Source organism: Corvus hawaiiensis, chromosome Z (assembly GCF_020740725.1).
Source record: "Corvus hawaiiensis isolate bCorHaw1 chromosome Z, bCorHaw1.pri.cur, whole genome shotgun sequence".
Taxonomy (NCBI): Eukaryota; Metazoa; Chordata; class Aves; order Passeriformes; family Corvidae; genus Corvus; species Corvus hawaiiensis.
In genome coordinates this window covers 16,120,532-16,137,964 of record NC_063255.1, presented here as the reverse complement: position 1 = coordinate 16,137,964, position 17,433 = coordinate 16,120,532, and the positions used below count along the sequence as shown (strand labels likewise).

The 17,433-nt window shown below is 50.5% G+C and overlaps 1 protein-coding gene across 6 annotated transcripts in view; it reads left to right on the top strand.

Moving 5' to 3' along the window:
* The window catches only part of CNTFR (ciliary neurotrophic factor receptor), a 202,181-nt gene that overhangs the window by 7,793 nt on the left and 176,955 nt on the right, over window positions 1-17,433 (top strand). Inside the window, exon 1 of one of the 6 annotated variants that reach the window (XM_048291997.1) lies at window positions 3,918-4,053. The exons of the other annotated variants lie outside the window; for them this stretch is intronic. Within the exon in view, the coding sequence (XP_048147954.1) occupies window positions 4,027-4,053 (27 nt within the window). The 5' untranslated portion in view covers window positions 3,918-4,026. Of the gene's footprint in view, window positions 1-3,917; window positions 4,054-17,433 lie in introns of those variants that run through there. 6 annotated transcript variants of the gene reach the window in all.

Below are 17,433 nucleotides of genomic sequence, written 5' to 3'. Positions count from 1 at the left end.
ACACACATATGGGTGGGAGGCTGCTGGATTTGGGAGCCCAGCTGGTGGGGGTGGGAGAAGTCACACCGAGCTGCCGCCGCTGTTTCTCCCGGCTCGGTTCAGAGCAGTTTCCTCTTGCCCCATATCCTGGCCATGTGCGGGGTGGCCGATGGCCCACACGTGTTGCACAGACACATTTCCGTGCTGCCTCTTTGTGCCTGCCTACCTATTTGCAGCTGGGGGAGCTGAAGCTGCTCTTTCTTGTGATTTGTAAAAAAAGTCTCTCTCTGGATGGAGTTGTCTGTGCTTTTATTGACCTGGTTACGGGAACGACAGAGGCTTTTCCGTCTCCTGGATGCGTGATTTCTGCAAGGGCTGTGGAGCAGGGGCCAGCTCTTGCTGCTGGTGTGTTTCCAGTCCTCCTAATGTGATTAGTTTGACAGGCCCATTGGGTATGTTGGCAAGTCTAGTTTTTATTTTGTGCATGAAAGTAAGTGCTGTGACAGGGCACGGAGCAACAGCTAATGCTGACATCTGTGCAGGAGGGAGCGTTTTGGCTGGACAGTATTTTTGGCAGTGCCTCAGATGTGCTATGCCACCTGGCAGGACCCCCTTGACCTTTTGATGGGGCATTTCTGTAATGTCCCAACTTCCTGAACATTTTGGAGGCTCCTCCTTTGTATCTGCAGTTGGAGTTGCTTGGCCAGAAGCTGCAGTTTGAGTTCTGTGAAACCTGAGTGTTGAGGACATCCCAGGCGTGCACCTGGTGACTCCCAGTGAAGGTGTCCATCCTTCAGAAGTCCAGCAAGCCGCCATCAATCATCCCCATTGGTACACTCTGCCTGCTGGGCTCCAGTTTTTTACATGCTGACATCTTCCAGCAATGCTGAGGCACACCATATTCTTGGGGCTTGTTTGGATGAGAGGAGGACTGGAAGGGAGATCATCGATCATCTCCAGTCTGCAAAGTGCTTTTTGCTGTACAGACACATCTGCTCTGCCCCAGCCCTCTCTGCTCTGGATCAGCAGTTCCAGGTTCACCCTAGCTTACTCATCTGCAAAGCAAGGATGAAGAGGAACTTCCCCAACAGCCATGGTGGGTCCTTGACTTCAGGGGCATGCAGCATTTGTGCTTCCAAGTTTTGGCACATCTGTACCTGTGGTCAGGCCAGAAATGGTGGGGTTTTTTTGAAGTGGGGCTGCCTTATGCACAGGGGAGGGCCATTTGTGCGCAAATGGACCTGGTATCTCCCCATAGCTGCTAGAGGAAGGAAGGAGATGATGGCATGACTTGCCCAGGTCGGAAGAGCCAATAGCAAAGGATACGTGTTGATGATTTTGCCTTTGCCTCTCCCAAGGAATTGATCTGGCCTGTTCTTGGGTGTAGGACCCAAACTAGAGGTTTGACTCACTGCACATCTGCATTTAGTCTTGGAGGGTTCCCCAAGGCTGCCTGCTGTAGTACATTACCAGGGTCAGCCTTTAACCTTGCCACCACTAGGAGTTGGAGGGAAGCATCATTGCCTGCAAAGAGGGGAAATAGAAACCTGGAGAGGCTTTGGGATTTCCTTGAGGTCCCAGAGCATAGCTGGTGGCAGAAAACCAAATTTCTTGAGTTGCTAACAGCTCCGGCCAGCTGTGGGGCACATTAGTAAATACCTGAGTAGATCAAAGTAGGGCATCCGGCTCTTTGTGCAGCACTGTGCTTATCTGTCTATCTGTCTGTCTGTCGTTCTTCTGGCAGTCAGACCTGAGATGACATTTAAAGGCTTTACGTTTTTTCTTTCTTGCCAGTTTCAGATCAAATTTGCTGAGCTGTCAAGCTGAAGATGCTTTTCTCCTAAGTGCTGGCCCAGCAACAGCTCGCTCTGCTCCATCTCTATCTTGGAGGAGTCCATCTGGGTTCCTCCTGCCTCCCATCACTGGCATTAACATGTGGGCGCTGGAGCAACAGCTCTGCTGATGGATGGATGAAGAGAAACAGATTTTAGCTCCCTTTTTCTCCCTGTTGTTCAGGCCATTCTAGGCTCAGCTAGCAGTAGGTGTTCAAAAGCAGCAGACAGAGCCAGGTTCACACTGAAAAAGTTTTGTTGGGGCGGAGAGAGCAGTGGTAGAGGCTTGCAGGCAAACCCTTCCTCCTCCCTAAGCCTGTGTCTGACCTAGGTCTTAGATGCAAGCATGTGTGCAATGAGCTGGTGGGCTCTCAGCAGAGTCCCATCAGGCTGGGTGTCTGCCTTGAGACAGCCAGGATGAGTGGCACTAATCAGCATCTCACCCACTGGGTTTCAGCAAGGAAGGCGAGTGCTGTCCTTGTATGTGCAGTGAGGAAATTGCTCCCATGTCCCTGGGGGCTGTCACTCCAACACTTTGCCATGCTCTCCTGGCGGGGAGCAGCACCAGAGGATGCCTCTGTTGCTGCTGTCTGCCTTGGGGACAAGCACAGGCACGTGTCTCCAGCTGGAAGTCAGCTTGGGGAGTGGAGAAACCTCCCCAGAACATGCATTTGCAAGCTCTGGTGTGTCGCAGTCCCTCCCAGTCAGTTACAACCTGTGTGTCACAACCTCCTGCCACTGTGTGAGTGGGAAGGCTCAGTGCCTGTTTCCTGGCTCTGGAATAGGGAGCCAGGAGTGGCTGCAGGCGCTGAAGCTGGAGCCAGAGCCATCCCTTGGTCCCAGCACCAGCAGCCAGCTCCAGCTCTAGTCCTCGGAGCATTTTTGAGGGCTCTGTGCAGCATGGTTTTAACTCCATCCCTTCCTCTTGTGCAAGCCTCTTCCCTGACCAGACACAATGATAAAGTCAGTCCTGAGACAGCTGTAGCTCACTGGATTTGCCAGGCTCTCATCTTCCACTTTACACTCACCAGACCCTGCATGGTGCCTGTTGGGAGCTGTCTCAGCTGTCCCTGAGCAGCATTTTCAGCAAGGATGGCATTTCAGGAGGGTTCCCCATAACTCAGTCGGGTGCTGCCAGTTTAACCCAGCCAGTGGCCCTCTTGCAACCCCAGCTCTGCCTGTGGAGGACACCAAGCAGCTAGCTGCTAGGCAGCGGAGACACAAACTGACCTGCACCTTGGCTTTTCAGGGCAGTTAGGATATGTGGATGGAGCAAGGCTTTGTGACACAAACAATTACAGAGTTGGCTTCAATGCCCAGAGGAGCCAGAGGTTGCTCTTGTCACCCAGACTAGGAGATGGGAGGAATTTATTCATTGTTCTAACTCCTTCCAGAAGTAGCTCAGATGCCTCAGCAACAGGCAGCTCTGTAAAACTGAGACGAAAAATAAAGGATCTTTCCTTTTGCTGTGTCCTGGACAGTTAACCCTTTTAACCATACCATGTCCAGGTGGTGTGACCAGGCTCCATGGGACTCGGGATCATCTCTCCGGAGACACCTTTGGGCACGGCCATGTCCACAGAGCAGCAGTGCAGAATTCTTCCATCAACAGATTTAGGATCTGCCCTGGGTAGAGCCTCTGCCTCGGTACTGCTCAGTTTGAAAGCCCTGCCTCATCATTGTCCCCCCAACAATTGCTGCTGTGGATATTAATTTTTCCCAGATTTTTGCTTCCCTTTGAATATCTGTGCTATGGATCATTTTCCTTTCATGTGTTAGCTGGTATTTTCCCAAAGGTGAATCTTGTGCTATTTCCTGCCTCCCTTTCTATGCTTTCTCTTGCTCCCTCTTCTGTCATGCCTAAAACCACCTTGGGCTTTTCTTCTGCTCACTTTAGAACAGACTGCTCCTCTTCTTCTGAAAGGTCATAAGATGGGAAGAAATGGCCATTTAAAATATGAGGAATCCTGTCCACCCACATCTTGCTTAGCACCTCCCCAGCAGGAGAAAAGTGACTCAAGGCTCCCAGGGTGGGAGGATAAATCAGGTGTTCTGTGGATGGGGAGAGCCTTGCAGGGCAGGAGCAGGCTGCTGAGGCTGTCAGCAGTTTGTGAGGGCTGCAAGGTGAAGTTCCTGGCTGCAGCAGTGATGGGAGGGGATCTGGGAGCTCCTGTACCAGGAAATCTGAAGTACCACCATATGATGGGTGCTGAGGATGAGGCAGCAAGGTCAGGCTGGATGGGTAAGAGGGGTATCTTCTCTCTGGTGTTGTAGCTGTGGTTTCATGTTGGGGAGCTGGGGGTATAAAAATTAGTCAGTTTGTCCTTAAGCAGTGTTTTTCCACCATTCTCTGTATATTCCCAAGTGGAAACTTATTTTAGGCTTGAAGTCTCCCCAAGGCATTCTGTTTGTCTAGCTGTGGGTACTGTTCAAGCTGAGGCTGTGTGGGGAGTATGTGATAACCTTTTTTTTCATGTCTCTTTCTTTAGTTCTATGCTTCTTAATTGATATTTGTAGTCTTTTACCCCTTCCCAGCTGCTGCACTTGTCTCTTCCGAAGGACAGTGGTGCTGCAAGGAGTGGGACAGGATTGCTGCAGCTCCTCAGGCCCTAAGCTGGGCACAGAGCATCCACAGTGTTGGGTCCTCTTGCTTTGCCCTAGTCCTCATGCTGTGCTGTGCCATCCTCAAAAGCTGTGGGCAGCCCTGTTTGCAGGGGGAGGCTGACACAAGGTTCCGAGAGGATGGAGTGGAAAGGTGGCTTTACCTATCTGGAACAATGAGCCCCTTTGTGCACATTGTTTTTTAGACCTTACCTTTCTTGTACCCTCCATCAAAGTAGTGGGAAAATACTGCTTCTCCCAAAGCCAGGCGCCAGGGTACCACTGCCTCATGCTGTAAGCTCAGGAGTCAGACAGCAGCTTAAAGAGTAAATAAATATATCTGCCTCTGCAGCTCTTGGCTTCTACAAAAATAAATCTTAAGGAGGTAACTTTTTGCTGTGCAGTTCTCAGTGCTGGTTCTGCTGTGGTTTCCACTGAGATAGCATTTGGCTAACACAGCCAACCAGGAGTGGAACAGGCCTGGAGCTGTATAGAAAGTGATTAAGATAAGGCAGGGTTATGATTTGCCTGTCTGATCCTGAAGCTTTGTGCATTATTTAGTGTGTGTAGCAGGAGGTCAGTAGCCTCCTGATAATTTTCATTAGATTAGTGTAGTGGTTTGGTCCAAAATACTCATTACTGTTTATCTGCTGTGAGATAAGAATTAGGAGAAATGCAAAACAGGCACCAAACTTGAAAGAATATAAAGAAGTTTATTAACAGACCTAAAAGAAGAAAAAAAAAAAAAATTATACCACCTTCAGAACTCTCCTCCTCCCCCCACCTTCCTCCCTTCTCCCACTGACAACGTTCAAAGACAACCCTTAAGATGTTCAGTCTGTTTACCACTCCCATAATAACCTTGTTCAGTCCATTTAGAAAGAGAAGTCTCTTCTTGCTCATGCTATGAAAACAGTATCACAACGAGACAGCCGCCCACTTCCAAATATTGTTCAGTCCATTTAGGAAGAGGAGTCTCTCTGCCTGCGTGTGAGTCCCTTCCCCCGACTTGCAGCTTTTCCCGCAACTGCTTTCGAGGGTCCACTCTTGAAGTTTTTTGGGGTACAATTTTAGGTTGAGCCGTTCAGAAACAAAAACAGAGGCCCTTCTCCTTCCCTGGGAGCAAAGGGTCTTCATCATCTTCATCTTTAGGACTATCTCTGGGAGCATCTCTAGGAACTGAGGTTTTCTCCTTTCCCATTTGGAGCAAAAGTCCTCATCTGGTTCATCTCTCCCTGTCCAAACTTCTCATGAAATTACAGCTGCGTCAGCATCTGCCTATCTCACCGCAGGTGCTTTTGCTTACGAGTTGAACACTCCACCCCCCATATCTTCATGAAATTACAACAGGATACTCTGATATATCACAGCTTTACAACAGAATTTCAGCTTTAAGCATCTCCTCTCTCTCTTCCCTCAGGTTTTCAGCTCTTCACAGCAATAAAAGGGTTAATCTCACCTCGGCCTTGCATCTTTGCAGCTGGAATGTTGAATTTTTCTTATCGCAGTGGAGAGGGAGGAGAGCCGAGCCGCTCCGGCTGCCCACGGCAAGGCAGTGGGGGGGGTTCCACGGCTGGAACAGGTCCATCGACCCAGGATGGCTGTGGCCCGGTCCAGCCTGGCCCAAGCAGGGCCTGGCCGGGCCCGCTGGCCCCCACACGGGGCCTGCAGCCACCTGTGCCAGCGCCGGAAACGAGAGAGAGCTTGGAGGGGGAGTTTGCCTATTCTTAAATGTGGATCACAGAGGCGGTCACAACTTTAAGTGGCTTAGAGAATTGTCCATATTCAAACTGGCCAGCTGATAGGTTCTATCAGTTCCCAGAGGAAACTGTAAGCACCCCTTAGCAAGGACATCCCTTCCGGGACTATGCTTGCTAACCTATGACAATTAGTCAGGCAGGATAATCACCTGCTCAGGAAAAAACCAACTTGGCACTGTCTGTTCAATAGTTGGGGTTTAACTGAAAATAAATAGTCTTGTAATTATAAGGACATTGTCAAGGTCAAGAGGCTCAAAGATTCGCTTCCTTTTTTCCTCTGGTATGTTTACAGAGATCCTGCAATTCTTCGTGAGATTTTTTTTTTCCTCTCTTAAATTCAAACCAAGATCTTCAGGGCTCTTAAAAGAAATTCAACACTTCCACTGCAGTGGACGTGAGTGGTGTTGCAATAGCCAAGTGGTGCTTGTGCTCTGCTGCAGCTGAGTGACCCCATGCTAATGAGCAGGGCACTCGCTAGCGAGCTGGGAGTGTGTGCAGCCAGCCCAGGCAGACCTAAACTGGGGTAGAGATGCTCTTCCCTCCTCCTCAGGGCTGACTGTGGGATGGATCCAGCCCAGAACACTGGGCCCTGCTAAGGTGGCAGAGGGTATCCCCTCCTTGGGAGCAGTCAGCCCAGCACGAGTGCCACCCTGTTGAAATGAGAGTGCGCATTATCTCCCCCGCGGGTGACTTTACTGCTGTGATTAGCTGAGGCTTTCAGAAAGCCCAGGAAGGAAGAAGTGGGAGTGAAGCTGATGCCCTAATCAACTACCAATGGGCTCTGCAAAGGGTACTTTACTAAAGCAACAGATAAGTTATTAAAGCTGGGGTTGGTGCTTGTGTGGTGCCTAAATCCCTGCCCTTTGTCACCCTAGAAGGGGTTGTGCTTGCAATTTATCTTCCTCATACAACAATAAAGCCCAGAGGGATCTTTGTAGTCTTCTTAATCTGTCCAGCTGCAGGACTGGTGTTTGCTGGATGAGATCTGGGAATGGCTTGTAAGTGCTCAAGGTAGATTCAGAGGTAGTAGTATTAGCCCAAGGTGAGCTTGCTGTGTCCATGCTGGTGCTGTGGTTCCTTGGCAGTATGCTGCAAAGGCAGGTAGCCTTGGTTTGCACCAAGCAGTGGTGTGGAATATATGGGGGAAGCTCTCAGCTCTCTGTCCTGAGCTCTGCTGAAAGCCAGGAGAGCTGCTGGCTGTGCAGGGAGCCTTCAAACATGGTAACCTATATGGCAGAAGAGGCAGTGTTTGCATGCTTGTGCTTGCTGTGCACATTTCTGCCATGGAGAAATGGAGCTGATGTTGTGGCTACACGTGCTAGCTAGTGCCCTAGAGTCCTTGATGCTTTTGTTTTGTTTTGTTCCCAGTCTAATTGCCCATAAGTGGGGATTCTTGTCATCAGAGCTGGTGGGGCTTGTGCTCAGCCCATCTTCACTTCGAACCTGCTGCTCTGGCTCCCTGTCACAGGCTTTGACGGATGTCCCAGGGGAAAGCGAGGGCATGGTTCGGCCTGATGTGCCAAGTGACTGATGGTGTGGTCTGATGACTGATGCCACGCGTCCGCAGCCGGCGTGCGGGTGCTCCCTTGCTCTTCCTCCAAGGGAGATGGGAGGAGAGGGGGCTGCCTTGACAGCTTGCTTTGAAAGCAAAATTACTCCAGGGCTGGATTTCTTCTCCCCACTTCCCATCATCTTCTCCCCCCTCCTCCTCCTTTCTTTTTTGCTTGACAGAAAAAGCATAACTCGTCTTTAATTGGTGCTTTGTGCCTGTCTCCTGACAGAATTCAGCAGAGAGGGGGCTGGCTGGATCAAAACAGCTCAAAGTTGTGAGACTGTTATATGTCTGGCCTCCCTGTTTAAAACAAAAAACTTCCTCAACTTTTATTTCTAGCCCCCCTCCCCATTTTAAGCCAATTCCTTGTGAACCATGAAACCAAGCAGCGGATGCTGTTCCAAGCGCTCCTCAGACATCCCATTGAGGAGCCTGACTGACACGGGGAGCTGAGCATGGCGCACCACACACCTGACCTTCCGCTGAGCCTGGGGCTTGGAGCATCTAATTGGCATGTATGTGGAAGGCTTCAGACCTCTTCATCATCTTACAAATAAGACCTGCCAGTGCCTGAAACACAGAACAAATGTTGCATGGTGGATCAGGCGGGGAAGTGGTCTGCACTCCCCAGGCAGCACTGCAGCATGATGGCAGCAGGAGGAACAGACCTGGCCAGGTACTTGTTCAGCTGTGCTTCCTATGTGAGCAAGGCAAAAGCAGGGTTAGAACAGTGTCCCTGATCCCTTCAACTGCCCTGTTGTGGTTTCCCTCTCTGTTGAACATCTATGATTATAAGAGGCCAGGTAACATCTCCTGGGGTCAGGTGGGGTGCTGGGAGGAAGCCCATGCCCTTGTGGTATCTTCAAGATCTAACTCTGTCAGAAAACAGCATTATGAGACCCACTGGAACCTTTGCAGGCTGGCTTACCCTGGTCTTTGCAGAGCAGAATCAGAGAATGGTTTGGGTTAGAAGGGACCTTAAGGATCATTTCGTTCCACACCCCTGCCATGGGCAGGGACACCTCCCACCAGACCAGGTTGCTCAGAGCCCCATCCAGCCTGGCCTTGAATATTTCCAAGGATGGGACAGCCACAGCTTCTCTGAGCCACCTCTGCCAGTAGTTCACCATCAAATTGTTTGCTGCAAGATGTGGCTCCTGCCTGGTCAAGCACTCCTCTCTCCAAGGGCCTCCAGTTCCTCTCCTGGATTTCTGGAAGGGGCTTGGGTATGTCCTAATGCTGCTTGTTCCAGTCCTGCCTGTTGAGGTGGCTTCCAGGGGTATAAGACATAAGGTGTGTGATTGAGGTCCTTTCCAGCTGGATCTGTCCCCATGCAAGAAGAGGACAGCAAGAAATTAATTGCTTGGGATTATTTGTTTGTTTGTTTGTTTGTTTGTTTCTACTGTGCAGTTTGCAGGTGTTTCTGCCCTTGCCCAGCCAGAGGCAGCGATAAGGCAGCAGCTTGCAAACTGTTCCTGGCTGGGAACTCTGCTAGGCTGTGCTCCTAACTCTGCTTTTGGTGCTGACCAGCCCTGGTGTGGGTGGGGCAGAGGTCATTTCAAGTGGCTTCACAGCAGTTGCTTGGTCCCTTCTGAGGCTCCAAAGCAAACCTGATGCTGGGGTGATACTTCTGTAGGTCTTTCTGGGGCTCCTTCTAGGATGATGGGAGCAAAGTACAAAGTGATTTGTTGCTAAATATTGGGCAATTCCATGGGCATCTTCAGGAGCCATGCCACTGGTGCTAAGCAGCCCTTTCAGGGAAAGGAGATGGCTGGGAAGGGGCTTGAGGAGGATGCAAAGATGGGATTACTTGCAGCTGGAGGGTGGTGAGGTCTGAGCAGGGCCTGTTTGCCCGAGGAAAGGTGGCTTCAATGAAGGGCATTGCCAGAAGTGGGAGCCTGGAGGAGCTGGGTGCAGTCGGAGGGATGGAGTGGTGTTACAGGGTACAGGGAAGGGCCAGGGAAGCACCATGGTGAGCAGATGATGGTCAGGGTGAGAATATAGTTGCTGTGGAGACTTCTGGAGAGAGAACGGGTAAATTGGCTTGTCCTGGGCTGAACTGGAAGTGACAGCTAGGTGTCAACAGGAGAAGTCAGACTTATACTGCTGCAACTACTTCACACAGCCACCAAAGGGCTGTGAGCAGGGTCTTGTCAATGTTTGGTGGGTGTTTGTCTACAGAGAAGGGAAGGAGCTGGAGCTGAGTCCTGGCTGGACTGATGCAAGTCCAGAGTTACGTCACTGCCTGTGGTGAATTGTGCTGCTGCAATGATCTTACCCACCCTTGGGACAGGCAAGGAAGGGAAACACCACCTGTGAGAGGCCAAAGCCCTGATGGGCTGCATGTGTTGGGGATGTTTAGATTGTGGACAGGGCTGGAAGCCCAGAGGAAGAAGTATTTGAGGAAAGCAGACCCTTTGAGCTTGTTTCTTATTATATTCTCTATGGGAGCTTTGGACCCTCTTATGGGAGGGAGGAAAAAATATGTATCAGTTCCATCACAGTAAAATCCTTATTTGCCAAATAATCGTGTCCAAGGCTGTCTGCACTCCGTGTTGTAGGATTTTTCTTTACTTTTTTGGGGACTGTTCCAGGCATTCTCCCTCATGGGTGGTCTCTCTCTCCCATCCACAACTCTTCTTGCAGCCACCCAGAGCCTTTCCCAGCTTGTTCTCTTCTCTGGGTTGAGCAAGGCATTGATGCTCTGGATTGTTCTTGTTTCCAAATTTGTAAAGTCTATTCAGCAGATCAGTATTTCAGACCCTCCCCAGAGCTGGCTGTGTGGGAGAAGCTGGCAGCCACATTTGGGGGCCACTTCTCTCCTGTTTTTAGTTCCAGGTCTGCAGCCTCGGGGCTCCCACCCCACCATACCAAGAGATCTGGTTGCCCTCCCCAGGAATGTCTGGAGAAGAGCAGGGCAAGGTGCTGTAACCTGGTAGTTTAGGTAGTAATGCAGTGAGTCTTTTTTGCTTTTCCTTCTGCTTTAGTTACTGTTTTCTTGCCAGTGGAAAATAACCAGTGTATACCTATTAAGTTCCTGAGAAGTCTTATCTTTATTTCTAGGCTGGGAATACCATATGCCACATGGCAGAAACTGAGGGCTGCAGTCATCCCAGCACTGCCCCGTAGCCTCTGGGGAGCAGCCCACTGCTTCTCCCGCACAGATACTTTGTTGGTATCTCCTTGTTCTTGCTGCTAGGTGTGTGATGGACAGTGGCTCCTCACCCCGAGTCTGGAGGAAGGAAAGTGGGGCAGAGTGATGTCCTTCAGCAGAGGAGGCTGGCAGCTTTCTGCACTGTGCTTTGCTCTGGGGGCCAATTTTCTGCCCCTTCAGCCTGCTCAGAGCTCAACCTGCTACAAGCTTCCGATGTGTGTGCCCCTCCCAGGTGGATAAAGTGCAGAGGCTAGAGGAGAGGATGGCCTCTTTCTGGATCCCTCTTTGCAATAGGTGGGATTAAAAGCTGGGGAGGGAGTCCCTCTTGCAGAAACCCTAATTGCTCCTCTTCCCAAGGCTCCTGTGCGTGTTAACGACCTGTAATGGGACGGGTTGTGCTAGCCCATTAAGCCCCAATGGGGTCCTTGTCGACTTAAAAGTGTGAGGAATTTCACTCAACCATGTTAAAACACTTCCACCCCCTTTAATAGCTTCACGCATTGATTTAACCCTATGGCACCTGGGGTTATTGGCTGGGAACAGCCATCTGGCTCTCCCCAGCCTCCTGCCCTGCCTTCACGCAGCTACTTTGGCCATCATTCCCATTTCTGGGGGATCTTATTAGCGGGAGGGCTGTTCTAGCTCTTGCCTTTGCAGTGTTCCTGGTGGCTGGCTCGACAGAGTCGGTGTGGGAAGCAATTTTCCTCCCATCGCACTGAGCGTGCTCTTGCTTTGCTGCTTTTAATGAGAGTACTTTTGCCCTGGCTTGTGTCAGCTGCAGCCCACCTGTGCTGCCAATTACTCCAGCGAATCTGGTGTGACCTGCCGGGCTGGATGTCCGAGGTTTAAGTGTTTCTGAGCTGCAAGGTGTGAAAAATCTCACCAGCGTTGAAACAGCGGGGTGGGGGAGTGGCTTTCTGGGTTATGAAAGACCTGAGGACATGCTGGTATCAGGTGCTGTTGATCTCCGGGGAATTTAGAGAATCAAGGGCTCAGTAATTGCAGGCGTGTTGCCAGCGTGTTGAGAAAGAAATTCTTAATCACAGGCTGTGTGCCCTCATTTTTTATTATTTTTTCCTAGTAATTGAATTAGTTAAATGTGTATTGTAACACCTCGCTGCCTGGGTAGGCTGGGAAGGGTACACACACAGACCTGAGGTGTGCCTGTGTGCAAGCAGACTGACAGGGCTCTGTGGGAGCGGCAGCAGCAGTTCTGCTACACAAACACGATGCATCTGTCACATATTTCTCATTTCTGGAGAAGCTGGCATGCCAGCTAGCGTGTGCCTTGCTCATGCTGACCCAGGCACCATCCAAGATCAGCTCTCCGCGGTGCCCACGTAGCTGTGACTTCCTTCTGGCTGGTGCCTGATGCTCAGATTCGTTCCTGTCTCCTTGTAAAAACTGTTGTTATTGTCATGGTTTCAGTCATTGCAGGGCAGGTTTGAAGGAGAATATTGGCTGGGCCAGTGTTAGCCCGTACTTGGTTTTTGTCTTGCACCAGGCAAAAGGCAGTAGTGGGGGTGTGGAAGTGTGGGGAGCTGGGTGATTGCTGGGGAGTGAACCCTGTCTTGGGGGTCAGTGTCCCTTCTGTTGTTTATGCACCAACAAGCAACTCCTGTGTGTAAATACACTGATATCTGAGGCACACATTTAGAGTTTCAACTGGCTCGAGATCCTCTGCTAGGGCCCAGCATCTGAAGGTTGGGAGAAGATACAGCATTTTGGATGCTGGCTGGACTCTGCAATGGCTTGAAGGTGCTGTGGTCTTACCTTGGTGGAGAGCAGGAGGCACAGTCCGTGGGGAGGGCAGTCCCTGGCAGCCGCGTGTCAGAGGTGTCACAGCAATAGCAACTCATGTTAGCTCTCACTTTGTCGAGGTTTCTGGTGTGGGGGAGAGCTTGTCTACAGCAAGCAGTTCTCAAAAGGCTGCACCAGGGTACTTGGTGAATTTTAGGGCAGAAGCTCTGCTGGCTCTTGTGGGATCCGCTGTCTCCATGTATCATTCAGAAAGTCCTGTGCTTCCTAATAAATACCTCTGCAGTTAGGGGCAGAGAATAGAGCTCCAAATATTTAAGGTGGGGCAATTGCAGGGAAAGAATGAAGAGGGATGTGCAATCTCTCTCCTCAGAGCAGGGAGGGCAGTAGGGATTGATGCATTTAAAAGAAATGTGAAGATGCTGTTGGTGAAGTGAGGTCTGTTTCAAAGGTTTAAACCTCCTCTGGACACCTGTGGCACAGCCTGGCCTGGGACTTTTTCTTTCTTGGCAAGGATATGTCTTGTACGTGGAAAGCTGGTCTGAGTGACCTTCTGTGGCTGGCTGTCAGAGGAAATGTGCTGAGTCGGAACAAGTGTTTCCAGAGCTGAATGCTCAGGCTCGGGGTCTGTTTATCTCCCTGCTGAGATGCTGGGGTTGGCAGCCAGGCTGTGGTCCTTCTCGAGTGCCTGGGCTCGCTCCCAACCCGGGCCCATCAGACCACTTGTGATATGAGCTTCCTTCTGGCTCTGAAGGTCAAATGGCTTGCAGCAGGGTGACAAAGGGGCCCTTGATTTGAAAGAGATTGTTCTTGTGCCTTGCCCTAGGAGAGGTCTCATGGGCCAGGATGCGTGCTGGCTGAAAGGAATGCTTAAAATGTTCTTTCTTTGCTCCTGTCAAAAGCCTTTGCAAATGTGAATCAAAATATCTGCCCCAGTGCTTTCCTGCTGCGTGCTTTAGGCTGGCTTATTCCTTGGGAATGGCTTGGTCAGTGCAGCCAAATATCCTGGGGTTCTGTCCCTAGCAGTGGACAGTAGTGGACATGCAAGGAACGGCATAACAACAGCGTGAGCATGCACTATGTAACTCCAGCCTCTGACAGTCTGAAAAGTGAAGAGATTTTTATTTTTTTGCCCTCTGCTGTGAATTTGTCTAAGTGCATGGATTCAGGAAAGCAAGTCCTGATCACCCACAGCATCGCCACACCACCCACCCACTCTTGGGAAGAGCTGAGGACCTGGCTGAGCTGGCTTTTTCTCCCTCCCTCTGTGGGGGCTCAGCTGCTCTCACGGTTTAGTGGGAAACTCATCCCTCACACTCCACCACTGCAAAGCCTGTGCTTGTGTACCTGCAGCTGCAAGGTGCCCTCCAGCAAGGCTCTGTGCTGTGAGGAGCCTTGGTGATGCTGTGCACCCCAGCTTCATGCTGCATCCCTCCTCTGCCCAGACATGCCTTGTCAAGCGCATCCAGGTACAGGTTTTATGCTGTATGACAGTAATCTGGTTGTACATCTTCAGCACTGATGTGTGACAGCAGTAGGATCAAGCACGTCCCAGCTGCACCTCACAGAAGTTTTCCCTGTTCCTTCCTGTTCTTGGTGCTTTGTTCAATTACATCTTTGCAATAAAGCAACTGAGGGTGCTCATACTGGGCAAATAAAATGTCAACATCTTCGCCTGAAAAACACCTCATAGATTTCTCTATGCAACTTTAAATTCGGAAAGAGAACCCATGAACTGGCAGCACCAGTTGTGGTAAGCCTTTGGCAGTCCCGTTTTGATCAGGAAGAAAAGGGGCAGGAGTGACTTTGGCATGGCAGAAAGTTGTGCTGGGGATGGAGCAAGGTTCTGATCAGTAGATTGATCATTCAGCCTTAATCAACTGGAGATGAGGTGTTAGTTACTGTCATCATGTGTAAATTAAAGGCAATGTGCAGGTGCTGGGAGGCAATGACTCTACTTACAAAAGGCAAAGGCCTTGCCAGTTGGAGCAGTGTGGCTGTATTGCATTTGTAGCCTGATTCGAAGGCTTCCTGCTCTGCTCCTGCTGCAAGTGTGGCTTTCTACCATCTGCTTGCCCTTGAGCTGCAGAACACAGCTCTTGGCCAGGGCAGTGATATGCAGGGATGTTTGCAGAGCAGGGATGAACTGCATTTAATCCAGAGGGGAAACACCAGCAGTAAAGATGCTCAGTGCTCCCACCTCTGCCATGTGCCTATTATGCTTCTCTGGGAGTGATCCTCAGGAGGATGGGAGTGTTTTGGTGTTGCTCCCCAGCTGAGTGCAGTCTCTTGCTCCCTGTGTAGATCATGGCAGGCTGGTTTGGTGCTTTCAGGTTAGGATAACCCCTCACCAGGAGCTAGCCTGCAGATGTGGTGCATTGCAGCCTTGGTAGCAGTGTGCCTACGTTCTTTTGGGTAGCCAAAAACTGAGTGGCTGTAGCTCTTGCCTTAGGAAAAAGTAAAGGATCTGCCGGCTTGTGGTCCCCATGGTGAGGCAGGGTCTGAGCAGCCAGGCTGCAGCCAGTGGAGAGCATGTTCCCTGCGTGGCATTAAGCCTTGCACATTGCTGTTACATCTGGTTGTGAAGTCTTTGGGGATCTCTCTGCTGTCTGTGCTGTGTAAGTGTAATATAAAATCCAGTCTACTTAAGATGCAGGTCTGTATCCACTCTCTCCATGCTGCAGCTCTGGGTCATGGATGGTCACTTAAAAATCACAGGATTCTGTTTGCCTTGAACTGAAGGAGGCTGTTCGACCCACAGCCTTAGATTGAGATGCTGCACAGGCAGGTGAGGGAGGGAGGGAGATTTTTTTTTTAACCTCTTGTTCCTTGTACCATCCCTTTGAAACGATCTGAGCTATTTAGGGAGTGGATGGTCAGAAGGCTGGCAAGGATGGGAGAATGAGGATGAACTGTCACTTGGTGATGGTCCAGAGTACCCGAGGATCTTATGCAGAACTGCCCAGACATTCCTGCTGGCGGAAGATGAAGTGTCTGTGCTGTCAACAGCTGATGGAGAGCCCCACTCTGATGCCTCCCTGCATCTGCTGGCCCAAGTGACCTTCCCTGAGAGAAAGGGACCTGCCAAAGGGTACTTTTGCTTTCCCTTCTGCTGTTCCCCACATTTGGATTGGGGATTCGGATTTGCATTTGGTTGCAAAGCTGCCACGTTTCTCCAGCATCTTCCAGCTCCTGGGGGACAGGCATGAGTAAGCCTATGCTACAGTGCTACCTGCACCTGGCTGGCCCTGCTGCTTCCCTGAGAACTGAGAGGCATAGGACAGAAATGGCACAGGCTGCAAAGGAGCTGGCTGGTGTGCTTTGATCTGCTCCTCTTAAGCAGATCATGCAGCTGATCAGCAATCCTGGCAGGTTCCTTGTGACCAGGAGCGAGTGTATCATGGCAATGCAGGGAGCAGAGTGCAGAGGGTTTGAAAGGGCACTGGGAGGTCAGGGCTCAGGTCCAGCCGTGGGTGGTGTCACCCTGGGCTCTCCCAGGTGATGTGCAGGAGGATATTGCTGCGGTGTGGGGATTGCTGTGATCCCTTTAACAGGACATGGTGAGAGGCACTTAAGAATTTAGATCTCTGGCCCCACACAGAGTGTTCAGTGCCCTGCTGTGTCTAGGCTGGGCGGGGTAAAGCCTGGTAAAAGGTTACCTCGTGGCACAGCATGATGTTTGTTTGAAATGCTGCGGAAGGAAGGAAGGAAGGAAATCTCCCCTCCTGTTTTTTTCCAAATCCTCTTCTAATCAGAGGGATTAGGCTGATTGTTGGCATGGTAGTGCTCTGACTGTCCAGTTGATAACTTCCACTCTTTTGTCTTAAGGGATGGAAAGTACCAGCAAGTAGTCTGTTTGCAGGAAATTCATTTAAAACCAAAATTGTGTGATACCCCCATCAAAGCTGATAGTTTCTTGTCTGCCCTTTGGCTGTACAAGACCTTAGGCCAGCAGAACCTCAGGTAGAGCCAGTTCCTCTTTTGGTGCTTAAGTGCATAAGGACACCTCATTCTGCTGTTAAGGCCAGGGTCCGTGCACATCATCTGCATTCTCTGCATCAAGGAAACAGTGGGAGTTTTAAGGCCCCTTGGTTGTAAGGCTCCTTTCTTTCCTGGTCTTGATGTAGCTGCAAAGATCTGAGCCTTCAGGACTTTATTCCCTGACTTTTAAGGGTCACCTTGCCTCTTACGACAAAAACCCATGGGCTGTTTTATGATACATTCCAACATTTCTCTGCTCACAAACCTGCTCTCCCTCTCCTACGGCTGCTTGTGTGCGCAAAGTGCTGCTGTGTGGCTGTGAGGTTTTGCCTTTGCAGTGTTTTTTGGGCTGCTCAGTGATGTCTTCAGTGTCTTGGAATGAGGAGTGCTGGGGTAGGGAGCAACATGCTGCTGCATGGTGCTGGGAAGAGGCACCTGAAAATTGTCTCCTCCCAGCATGGGTTGCATTTCTCTGTTCTTGTTTCACTCAGTAATGCCTGACTGAGCTCATCTTGCTCAGGAGAAGTTTGTGCCTGCCTTGCCAGCTCTGAGCCCTTCTAATACGCTTCCCCAGGCATTTATTCCTGTGCTTCCTCCAGAGCTGTCACCAGCTCGGAGCACAAACGTCTTCAAGATTGAATGGTCTCGTGTTATCATTTGGAAATACATGAGCAAAAACGATTTTTTCTAGGGAACAATAATGACCTTGTTTGCAGGCAATGAGACATCAAGCTGCCTCTTCTAGGGTTCCTCTTGTGTGAGTGAAGCTGAAGCTTTCTTTTCAGGGAAGGATCTCTTGGCTAGTCACACCTTCTA